The following is a 12,299-nucleotide window of genomic DNA, read 5'->3' as shown; positions in this document are numbered from 1 at the left end:
GTTCTCCACAGGCTGAGATGGGGCCGTCAACGGCTCCCTGAACCTGTTCTGCTGCAGGACTCCCCTGCCGTGAGCTGCCCAAGCGCAGGCTCCACGGTGCTCCCCGTGGCCCCAAGAGCGAGCGTGTGCTTGTGCATATGTGTGTGTGCATGTGCATGCAAATGTGTGAGTTCATGTGTGTGCACACGTGTGTGCTTGTGTGGGTGTGAGTTCCCCCTGGAAGTGTCCGGTCGCGCTTAGGAACCACAGACCCAAAGCCAGGTTCTTCCCGAGATGTCTTCAAAAGAAAAGTCTGAAATTGGGAGGAAGAAATCAGCAACAATGCATGCATTTGAACAGTAAAGCATGCATATAAATGAGAGGCCCCGCCCCTCCACCAGGTCATACATTCCCCCGAATAAAGGCGTTTCTGTCTGGGTCGCCCCTGGCTGCCTGCAGCTTGCAGAGTCCTGGGAGCGAGAGGAGGCACTCAGTCCACGGGTGTTGAGCTGAACCCGCCTGCAACAGTGCAGACCTGCCGGACACACACCGTATACACGGGGTGCAGTGGGAGCAGTTGCATGGCTGAGCGCCTTCCAGTGAGGGAGGGCTGACTCCAACACCCAGCCCCTCGGTGGGGCGAGCGTTGGGGGCGTGGCTGCCACACAGAGGGCTCCCTGCAGCCTTGTGTGTAGCAGAAGGAAAATCCTCCAGGAAAATAAGCAGAGGCCAGACACAGCTCGGGGGCATTGGCAAACAGAACTTGCTTAGTCCTTAGATGAGATTTCTTTTATGTTTGTTGTGGTTATCAGCCTTTGATTAGTTTTCTTGGTTGATTTTGTTGTCCCTTTTAATTGGGTATTGTTATTACAAAGATACAGAGAAGCTTTGCTGTTCAGAGCAGAGATAAAGACTCGACCTGATGATGTCAGAGCCACTGACCTGGGCGGTTTGTTCTAAAAGACTTGAAAATGGCCTGGGCTGAGCTTGTTGGAGCTGTCGCTTTGTGCACTGCCACTTAGAAGCATCTTCGCATTAGTTCCTCGTGACAGCTGCCCCTTACCCTGCCTCTGCGCTGAACAGATCACTGTGGCAGAGAGCTAAATGGCAGCCCTGGTTACATAGCAAAGGTGTGGCAAAGCCAGGAGGCAGATGGTGGGATGCCAGGTTCCATGCCCCCGGCCATTACCCCGTGCCCCCTCAATAAAAGTAAGGTGCATTCATTCAGGAGGAAAATGATTAATGCCAGCCCACTTGTTACAGCAAAACAAATGACACCATGGTCCGATGGGGCCTCAGAACTGACCAGTGACTGGCAGTCCGCGCCTGCTTGGGAGCAGAGATGCTCAGGCTTAATTTCAGCCGCGTGCAGACGGCCAGTGGAGTGGGGGAACCGAACCAGGAACCCCTGGGCTCATCTTTCATGTTGCCCAAGTAAACGCCCGGCCCAAGAGGCTCCCTGGCCTGGGGGATCTCCCAGGTTTAGCATCATGCTTTTCCCTAATCTCCTGAAGCAGCCGAGATTTGCAGACAGTGGCTCGCCAGGTAGCCATGACCCTGTCCCCACTTCCCAGGGTGCCAGACCTACATGGACATCGTCATTGTCCTGGATGGCTCCAACAGCATCTACCCCTGGGTGGAGGTCCAGCACTTCCTCATCAACATCCTCAAGAAGTTCTACATCGGCCCTGGGCAGATCCAGGTGAGTCCTCCCTCCGGGGCTCTTCCGGCTCCATCTGAACGGGACCGTACCCCCATCCCCAGCCCCAGGCAGATACGTTCACTGAAAAGGCACAGGCGATGGTACCCACACACCCGTCTCTGGGGGGCACAGCAAGGAGCTGATTGATCTCGCCGAGAAGGCTAGGGAGGTGGTAACATTTGAAACACAGCCTGTCTGAAGAGGGTTCAAGTTTTCCCTATTTTGGGCCAGCGCCGCGGCTCAATAGGCTAATCCTCTGCCTGCAGTGCCGGCACCCCGGGTTCTAGCACCAGATTCTGTCCCGGTTGCTCCTCTTCCTGTCCAGCTCTCTGCTGTGGCCCAGGAGTGCAGTGGAGGATGGCCCAAGTGCTTAGGCCCTGCACCCGCATGGGAGACCAGGAGGAGGCACCTGGCTCCTGGCTTCGGATCAGCGCAGTGCGCTGGCCACAGCGGCCATTGTGGGGTGAACCAATGGAAAAGGAGGACCTTTTTCTCTATCTCTCTCTCTCACTGTCCACTCTGCCTGTCATAAAATAAAATAAAAAAATTTTTTTTTAAAAGTTTTCCATGTTTTGGCTAAACAAGGACCAGGGAAGAGATGTTTCATGCGAGGTGGCAGATTCCAAGACAATCTAAGAAATCACTTGGACCAATTAGAGTTATTAAGAAGAGAGTGTGGGCTGGCACTGTGGCACAGTAGGTTAATCCTCTGCCTGCAGTGCTGGCATCCCATATGGATGCCGGTTCTAGTCCCGGCTGCTCTGCTTCCAATCCAGCTCTCTGCTGTGGCCTAGGAAAGCAGCAGAGGATGGTCCAAGTCCTTGGGCCACTGCCCCCATGTGGGAGACCTGGAAAAAGCTCCTGGCTCCTGGCTTCAGAGGCCCAGCTCCAGTCATTGCAGCCATCTGGAGAGTGAACCAGCACATGGAAGACCTTTCTCTCTGTCTGTAACTCTACTTCTCAAATAAATAAATAAAAATTTAAAAAGAAAAAAAGAAGGTAGACGCACTGGTGACGTAAGGCATCCCCCCTGGGAGGCACGCTCAGGGCCTCCTGGCTGAGGGTCCAGCCACAGAAGGGCGCCTGGCCCGTGTGCATTCTGACGGCCACAGCTCTTGTCCTATCCCGACTCCCGGCTTGACGGTTTCTGTTTACTTGGAAGCAGCTGATGCTACTGACACTTGATCGGCTTCGGGGATAGAAGGATCTCGTCTCTTCCAAAACTTAAGGAGCCTTTCGATCAGGGCTTGGCCTGAACCTTGTGCGTCCCACCGACACAGTTCCTGAAATTTCAGACTTCCACGTTCTCCTTGACTTCTCTCTTTCTAGAAAAGAAACATGACCCACTGGGCCTTCTGTTAAATCACAAAGTCTCCCTTCTCTATCAGGAGACTTCAAAAAGCTCATGGAAAATGGATTTTAAAGACAAGTTTATTGTGGTGCAAAATAAATTGAAATCCACCTACAGATTTTTTTAAAAGTTGTATTTATTTGCTTGAAAGTCAGAGTTACATAGAGAGAGGCAGAGAGAGAGAAAGTGAGATCTTCCATCTGCTGGTTCACTCCACAGATGGCTGCAGTGACCAGAAACGGAGCAGGGGCCAGCACTGTGGCATAGTGGATAAAGCTGCCGCCTGCAGTGCCAGGATCCCATATGGGCGCCGGTTCAAGTCCCGGCTGTTCTACTTCCGATCTAGCTCTCTGCCATGGCCTGGAAAAGCAGTAGAAGATGACCCAAGTCCTTGGGCCCCTGCACCCACATGGGAGACACGGAAGAAGCTCCTGACTCCTGGCTTCAGATCTGCCCAGCTCCAGCCATTGCAGTCATTTGGGGAGCAAACCAGCAGAAGACACCCGCCCCCCGCTCTGCTTCTGCTTCTCTGTAACTCTACCTTTCAAATAAACAAATCTTGGAGGAAAAAATTGAAGTAAGCTCCAAAAAATATTTTAAAAAGAGAGAGAGAGAAAGAGAGAGAAAGAAATGAAGCAGCCAGGACTCAGATCAGCACCCACTTGGGATGCCAGTGCTGCAGGTTTTACTCTGCCACAATGCAAACCCCAAGTATAGCTTTTTTTTTATAATACACATTTCTCTTGAATTGTCTGAAAATGCCTCGTTTGCATGCATGTGTTTCAAAATGTTTTTGTACTAAAATGAACTTATCTTCCATGAACCTTTTTAAAGTTTTGACTGATTTATTTATTTATTTATCTTATTATTTATTTTAAAGATTATTTATTTATTTATTTGAGAGGTAGAGTTACAGACAGTGAGAGGGAGAGATAGAGAGAAAGGTCTTCCTTCCATTGGTTCACTCCACAGATGGCCGCAATGGCGGGAGATGCGCCGATCCAAAGCCAGGAGCCAGGTGCTTTTTCCTGGTCTCCATGTGGGTGCAGGGGCCCAGGCACTTGGGCCATCTTCTACTGCTTTCCCAGGCCATAGCAGAGAGCTGGATCGGAAGTGGAGTAGCCGGGACTCGAACCAGCCCCCATATGGGATGCTGGCATTGCAGGCGGAGGATTAACCTACTGCGCCACAGCGCCAGCCCCTGGTTTTAATTTATTTGAAAGACAGAGAGAGACAGACAGAAAGACACAGCTCCTATCTGCTGGTTCACATTCCAAATGCCTACAACAGCTGGGGCTGCAGCCAGGAGCCAGAATTCAATCTGGGCCTCCCAGGTGGGTGGAAGAGATCCAAGTACTTTGAGCCATCACCTGCAGCCTTCCAGGGTGTGCATTAGCAGGAAGCTGGGGTCAGAGGAGGAGCTGGGACTCAAACCAGGCCCTCCAACAGGGAGAGCAGGCGTCCCAAGAGACCAGCTAACCACTGCAACAAGCCCCTGTCCATCCATGAGCTGTGAGCGCGCCTTCATACACACACACTCTCCACTGGTCCCAACAAGCCATCGATTCCTCCTGGGAACTTTCCCCTGTAGTCACCGTCTTGGAAAGGCCCTCAGCCCTCCTGGCTCCCCAATCGTCAGAGACAGGGAAACAGCCCCACCCCCACCCCGGGCGGGGGGCGGTCCTCATCTCAAGGCGTCTCCAGGTGCCCGGATGCTCTGCCCTGCTCTCGTCTGATCTGCAGGTTGGAGTTGTGCAGTACGGGGAAGACGCGGTCCATGAGTTCCACCTCAATGACTACAAGTCTGTGAAGGACGTGGTGGAAGCTGCCAGCCACATCGAGCAGAGAGGAGGAACGGAGACCCGGACAGCATTTGGCATAGAATTTGCTCGGTAAAAAAAAAGTATATATATATATATATATATATATATATATGCCCATTTCTAGCTCCCTGTTACTATGTAACAAAATGTAGGAACCCCTCCAGGCTCCGGGGGTTAGCTGGGCTCTGCTGGCTACCTCTTGGGCCCTTTCATGTGGTCGTGGGCTGGTGCCAGCTGGGGCTCTTGTCATCCGAAGCTTGGTATGCACTGTGCGTCCAAGATGGCGCTTGCGTGTGGCTGACAGCTGGTGCCGGCTGTGGGCAATGGATGAGCTGAGCATCCACACATGGTCCTGTGGCTTGGTTTTCCAAGTGCGGCAACTGGGTTCTGAGAGGGATTTGTCCCCAGAAGGAGCTTCCCAAGAGTCCTCGGCAGGTCCTGGAGACCACCGGTGACCCAGCCTCCAAGTCCCAGAGTGAGATTTCTGCCCCATTCTACAGGCACGTGACGAAGGCCAGGCCAGATTGAGGTGGCAGAGAGACGGATCCGGCCTCTTGATGGAGGGACAGCAAGGTCACTTTTTAAAAACAAGATGTATTTATTTATTATTTGAAAGGCAGAGTTACAGAGAGGCAGAGAGAGAGAGAGAGAGAGAGGTCTTCCATCCGCTGGTTCACTCCCCAAATGGCTGCCATGGCTGAAGCAGAGCTGATCCAAAGCCAGGAGCCAGGGGCCGGGAGCTTCTTCCGGATCTTTCATGCAGGTGCAGGGGCCCAAGGACTTGAGCCATCCTCTACTACCTTCCCAGGCCATAGCAGAGAGCTGAATCGGATAGATGGAAGATTCTCTCTCTCTCTCTCTCTCTCTCTCTCTCTCGTCTCTGCCTCTCTGCAACTCTGCCTTTCAAATAAATAAATCTTTAAAAAAAATTTCTTGAGCCAAAGCCTAAGCTCCTAAGACAACCATGGCAGAGGCATTTAGACTTTAACCGCCTGTGAATGTGGACTCTGCCACATTCATGGAGACCACACACAGCGCCATCTCACATAGGATCTATGGATGCACTCGGCAGAATTCTACAGCGTCAGAGCTATCTCATTGTGTCATGACGTCACGTGGTGGGAAGATGAAGACCGCCCCACCCCCACCTCTGTGTGATAGAAGCTGCTGCTCCACCAGCGTAGTTCTGTTTGTCGATAAAACTTGCGAGCTTTTCCTGCCTGGATGAGTGGGGGCTGCCTCACTTAGCCCCCTAAGGAATGGGCTGTTTCGCTATGCTGCCATCTCTGGGGGGAGACCTGAGACCCTTGTGACATGGAAGCAGTGGGCCACCCTCCCCCAAGTGGGAAGCTCACTGACTCACCCTGGGGTGAAGCCCCCTGAGCCCGTCTCATTCTGCAGCCCTCCGACCTTAGGGCAAGTGTGCACATGGCGCACCCGGTGGCCTGAGCCCTCGGTGACTCAAGGCCATTGGGCAGCAATCTTCCCCTCAAGTCAAAGTCTCAGACCTTCCCTGCCTGCCCAGGTCACCTCCCAAACTGCAGCCCGTGCCTCTTAAGGGGAAAGTTTCCTTCTCCCCACTTGCTTATTTGGAATGGGTTATTTTTTTTTCTGTACCTCTGTTAGTGAGCTTGAACTTGAGGGGTTGGGAACCTTGATGGCTCGCAGTCTGATGGGAGCTCAGACACGTGGGAACCCTACCCCTAACTCAGTGAGGGCATCAGGGTGGTCAGGCAAGGCTTCGCTGAGAGGTGACCCGAGGTGACGGAGGTGAGGGTGATGGCAGAGGGGACAGCTGGGAGGGAGCGCTTGGCAGAGGGTGCAGCCTGCAACAAAGGCTCCGAGTGTGCCCGGCGCTGTCCAGAACCAACCAAGGGCCGAGAGCGCGTGGAAGGGCTCAGACAGGCACTGGGGCCAAATCCCACAGCCCAGCGCAGGCCCTGGGCAGAGCCTGGGCTATCCCCGAGAGAAATAGGAGCCGTGCAGACGGAAGACCCCAGGCGCTCTCAACATCCGGGGATCAAGCTTGCGTCTCTGTAGAACCTGGTGCCTTCTGGGACTTCGTAATCCAGCTGAGCCAGGCCCAGATCCAGGTCTCTGAACTCAGTCCAAAGCCACAATTTAAAATCTGATGGTGCCTGCTGATACTCACACTATTCCATGCTCTTGGAATTTTTCTGGTCTCCAGATAAAGCAGAAATCTGTTTTTCCCCTGCTATGCTTCTCTGTCTGGAGTTTCGTTCCTGGGCCTGGCCCTTTAGTGAGGTCATGGAAGCTTCTAGGATCTCCTTTGGAGGACAGACGAGTTTTCCCGCTCGCATCACGCTGGCGAGCCTGTGCAGCGTGCAGCTTAGCTCGTCCTAGCACTGGGGTTTTGTAAAGTCAACACACCCCGAATATCACAGAGCTGCGAAGAGAGCTGCAGATGGTTTTTCCCCTTTCCTGGTAGCTTGAAGATGCTCCAGACTAACTCATTCCAGGTTTCGTGAATTCTTCAACATCTAAATCATACACAGCAGCCCATGAGTTTGCCTCGTCCTTAGAGAGACCCCTAGCAACCAAAGCCCATGGCCCTTTAACCAGGCTCCAGGGAGCTTAACTCGGTGGCCTGTCCCTCCTGCTTGACCATGGAGGAATTACTGGAGAATCCAAGAGTAAGGCTTATTTCTAGAACCCCATTGGAAAATTCCACCTGCTGGGGCAGACTCGGTTTCTGAGAACCTCGCCCAGGCAGGCTTTATAGAGGAGAGAGGTTGATCCCGGCTCATGGTTCTGGAGCTCACAGTCTAAGCTCAGGCAGACCCTGTTTGTTCAGCCTTTGGAGACGCTGTTCTTGCTGGTGGAGTTCTGAGGTGGCACAGAGCATCACATCGCAAGGGACAGGGAGTGGCGGACACGGGCACAAAAGGACACAACTCAACCCGGAGCAGAAGGAGACTGGATGGGTTCAAACACAGGCTGCCCTAACAACTCTGCTGGAGACCCACCTTCCAAGGGCACGGGGTGTGCCCAAAGGGCCTCCTGCTAGACCACCTGCAAAGGTTCCCCTGCCTCCTGGTAGCGCCATCCTAAGAACCGAGTCGTTAACACGAGAGCCGTTGGGGGCATTGAACGTCCTAACCATAGTGGGGGCGTTGGCACCAGGGCCCAGTGATGGTGCAGGAGCCACTGGGCCCGCTTTGTAGACCAGTTGCCAGCCCCTCTGCTGCGTTCAGCCGTCCTCTGGCGGCTTGCCACCAGCAGCTCAGTCAAGCTCTGGACACAAAACAAAATAAAAGATGAGAAAGGAGAGTCCTTTTCGTGGAAGCTGACGTTGAATATTTCCCCAAATGAATCAAATTAGTCATCGCCCCTCCTCACACGTGATTTAAGGGTTGGCACCGCCCGCATGCTGCGTTCCCCGGGCGCCTCCGCTTTGCAGCTCTTAGGGGAGCAGCTCTCAGCGCTGGAGCTTCAGCGGAGCTTCCAAAAACCGCTGACCCCTGGCCACCCCCACCCCCACCCCCACCCCAGAGCTTCTGATCTCCTGGGTGGATGGGGGCTGGCACCACGGGATCTCAGAAACAGCCTCCAGGAGATTTTAATGTGCAATGCTTTTTAAAATTTATTTATTTGAAAGAGAGAGAGTCGATCTTCCAAACCCCCCGGTTCTGTCCCTAGCCAGCCACCAGGGCCAGGGCTGGGCCAGACCACCTCCAAGAGCAAAGAATTCCATCCTGGTCTCTCACATGAGTAGCAGGCAGGGGTCCAAGTGCTTGGGCCTTTTTTTGTTTGTTTGTTTGTTTGTCTTTAAAGATTTATTTATGTATTTGAAAGGTAGACTTACAGGAGACAGGGTCAGAAAGAAGTAGAGAGAGGTCTTCCACCCACTGCTTCACTCCCCAGGTAGCTGCAACAGCCAGATCTGGGCTGATCCGAAGCCAGGAGCCAGGGGCTTCTTCCGGGTCACCCACACAGGTGCAGGGGCCCAATCACTTGGGCCATCTTCCACTGCTTTCCCAGGCCATAGCAGAGAGCTGGTTCAGAAGAGGAGCAGCCAGGACTCGAACCGGCACCCATTTGGGATGCTGGTGCCCCATTGCTATGCCACAGCTCCAGCCCCTTGGGGGCCATCTTCTGCCTTCCCAGATGCATGGCACCTGGATTTTTGAACAACTGACTTAGCTCCTCCAGAAATTGCTCTCTGTCCTTGCACTCGCCTCCCACATCCTCCTCATCTCCTCTGCCCACCCCAACCATCAAGGCCAAGACTCCAAAGTCAGCCTGAAAGATGAGCAGGTGCAAAACCCGCCTGGGAGGCAGCCTGGGCATCTCAGCCCAGCCAGCGACGCCTGCAGGTTCTCCCAGGGGCCTCGGTCTGGGTTTCTGGAAGAGCGGCCAGGGGCTGCCCCACCACACCGCCTCCTCCAGGGAGCCCGCCCTGTGCTCTCCTCCCAGCTCCGAGGCTTTCCAGAAAGGTGGAAGGAAAGGAGCCAAGAAGGTGATGATTGTCATCACGGACGGGGAGTCCCACGACAGCCCTGACCTGAAGAAGGTGATCCGGCAAAGCGAGAGGGACAACGTGACCAGATACGCAGTGGCCGTGAGTGCCGCCCCCGCCCGAGGGCTGCTGGCTGCCCCCAACCACCACCACCGGGAGCCTCCCAAAAACGAAGAATTAGGAACCTCCTGCCAGCCCGGCTCAGGGCTATCCGCAAGAGTCGTAGGGGGTTTTCTCTCCCACTGCTGGCGGGTGGGGGGTCTTGAATCTCAAACTTGAGAGCACCCCAAGTCCCCGCCTCGCAGAGCCCTCGCTCGGCACTGGGGCCTCGCCTTGCCGCCGAGACTCAGTTTCAAAGTGCAAAGGGCACCCCAGGAACGCTCGTGGCCGCGGTGCAGCCCTGGCTCCGGCCCACACTGCAGCCCCCGGGGTCAGGGCCGGGGCCACGTGGGGAAATTTGTGCCATGTCCCGGTTTGTCGCCCCTGCCCCTGTCCCCTGGCAGGTCCTGGGCTACTACAACCGCAGGGGCATCAACCCGGAAACTTTTCTAAATGAAATCAAATACATCGCCAGCGACCCCGATGACAAGCACTTCTTCAATGTCACGGACGAGGCGGCCCTGAAGGACATCGTGGACGCACTGGGGGACAGGATCTTCAGCCTGGAAGGTGAGCAGCGGGTGCGGGCAGGGGCTGGGCCGTCCTGGGCTTGTGCCAGGTAAAACCCACAGAGAATCCAGTCCCACAGAGCACTGTGGATTCACAAGAGCCCTCCCCAGAGACACAGGGGACTGCGCAAAATTCACGGGAACTGGAACGAAGGTTCGGTCTGGCGGCTAAGACTCCTGCGGCCCCTGTCAGCGTGCTGGGGTTTGTGTCCGGCCTCCAAGCCTGACTCTAGCTTCCTGCTATGCACACTCCGGGAGCAGCTGTGATGGCTCAAGGAATTGGGTTTCTTTTTTTTTTTTTTTTTTTTAAGATTTTACTTATTCATTTGAGAGGCAGAGTTACGGACAAAGAGAGGGAGAGACAGAGAGAAAGGTCTTCCATCCACTGCACAGCTACAACTGGGACTGGGCCAGGTCAAAACCAGGAGCCAGGAGCTTCCTCTGGGTCTCCCATGTGGGTGCAGGGGCCCAAGGACTTGGGCCATCTTCTACTGCTTTCCCAGGCCATAGCAGAGAGCCGGATCAGAAGTGGAGCAGCCGGGACTCGAACCGGTGCAGGTATGGGATGCGGCACTGCAGGTGGCAGCTTTACCTGCTATGCCATAGCACCGGCCCCTGAGCTGCATCTTTGATTTGTGCAGAGCCCATCTGCACCCTAGAGTATGGTAGTGGGCCCTCCCCATACAGGGCTTTGGGCAAAGGGGAGGATTATAGAATGTCAGTGTCCCAAAGCCTGAGAAGTCCCCAGTGCTTTGCCATCGACAGCTGCAGCCGCACGGAAAGAGACAAAAATGGCCCTCGAGAGCAAGGATCTATGAGTACAAACTGTGTGTGGTGAGCTGTGCCGCTCCCACCCGAACTGAAACAGCCAGGTCAGCACGCTTCTTCTCCATGGCAGTCACCTTCAGTGACGAGGACGTGAGCTCCCAGGACATGTGCAGGGAGCCTCCAGGGGGAGGAGCTTATCCTGCACAAGTGGGGGTGGGGGGGGCGCTGCAGAGGCCAGACCTCCCTTCTGGGGGTGGATCTGAGGTTCAGGAACCATCCATTGGCGACTGCAACCAAATCTGGTGATTACTAGGAATGAACAAGGTGGAAAATTCCATCTGCTGCCAGCAATGCACACTGTTTACCACCATGCACTTTTTCTTCAGCCCCTTCCCTCCCCATTTTAACAGGCTTGGAGTAGCTGCACCCTGGAACCTAACTGGTCCCAAGCCCTTTCCACAAAGCAGTGGATGGCTCATGTGTGGCTACCAAGCAGGTGCATGGTCCACCTAACAAAGCAGGCTGTCAGCACTCTGACCTCAGAATCAGCCCTTAAGGCATTCAGATCTGGCTAAAAAGCCCATGAGAGCATTTCAGGCATGGAAAGCCAAGATACTGTGGCAACAAATGATCTAAATGAAAGATCTCTGTGGGTGAGATCCCAGTGGAAAGAACGGGCCATCAAAGAAGGAGGTACCTGGGGGCAGGAGCCATGGCTCACTTGGTTAATCCTCCGCCTGCAGTGCTGGCATCTCATATGGGTGCCCAGTTCTAGTCCCAGTTGCTCCTCTTCCAGTCCAGCTCTCTGCTGTGGCCCAGGAGTGCAGCGGAGGATGGCCCAAGTCCTTGGGCCCTGCCCCCGCATGGGAGACCAGGAGAGGCACCTGGCTCCTGGCTTCGGATCAGCACAGTGCGCCGGCTGCAGTACACCGACTGCAGCGGTCATTGGGGGGTGAACCAATGGAAAAGGAAAACCTTTCTCTCTGTCTCTCTCTCTCTCTCACTGTCTAAAAGTCTACCTGTCAAATTTAAAAAGAAAGAAAGAAAGAAAGAAAGAAAGAAAGAAAGAAAGAAAGAAAGAAAGAAAGAAAGAAAGAAAGAAAGAAAGAAGGAGGTACCTTTCTTTGAAGGGAGGAGAGAACTTTGATTATGGCTTTGTCTAAATAAGGTCAGAGTTTGTGAACTCAGTAGGCTTCCATAGCCTTGGCAGCTCATGACAAGAGCCTTGGGTGATCACTGACGTCATAAATAAGAGTGTCAATTGTTAAATCAACAACGGGAGTCACTGTGCACCTATTCTCCATGTAGGATCGCTGTCCTTAATGAGTTGTACTATGAGAATTAACGGTAAAACTAGTCTTCAAACTGTACTTTATACTTGTGTGGGTGCAAACTGTTGAAATCTTTACTTAGTATAGAGTTGATCTTCTGTATGTAAAGATAATGAAAAATGAATCTAAATGAAGAATGGGATGGGAGAGAGAGTAGGAGGTGAGATGGGAGTGGGGGTAGGAAGGCAGGTATGGGG

General features: G+C 53.8%; 2 protein-coding genes across 2 annotated transcripts in view; both read left to right on the top strand.

The window, feature by feature from the left end:
• The window catches only part of CALML4 (calmodulin like 4), a 389,480-nt gene that overhangs the window by 244,248 nt on the left and 132,933 nt on the right, over positions 1-12,299 (top strand). The gene's annotated exons all lie outside the window — the stretch shown is intronic.
• ITGA11 (integrin subunit alpha 11) overlaps positions 1-12,299 on the top strand; it is a 102,395-nt gene that overhangs the window by 57,475 nt on the left and 32,621 nt on the right. Inside the window, exons 6-9 of the mRNA XM_002718168.5 lie at positions 1,554-1,681; positions 4,776-4,924; positions 9,293-9,437; positions 9,839-10,004. Coding sequence (XP_002718214.3) covers positions 1,554-1,681; positions 4,776-4,924; positions 9,293-9,437; positions 9,839-10,004 — 588 coding nt within the window. The remainder of the gene's footprint in view (positions 1-1,553; positions 1,682-4,775; positions 4,925-9,292; positions 9,438-9,838; positions 10,005-12,299) is intronic.

The sequence above is a fragment of the Oryctolagus cuniculus genome, chromosome 12 (genome assembly GCF_964237555.1).
Source record: "Oryctolagus cuniculus chromosome 12, mOryCun1.1, whole genome shotgun sequence".
Lineage (NCBI taxonomy): Eukaryota > Metazoa > Chordata > Mammalia > Lagomorpha > Leporidae > Oryctolagus > Oryctolagus cuniculus.
Note: the sequence above shows the minus strand (reverse complement) of the source record. Positions and strands in the feature narration are given on the sequence as shown.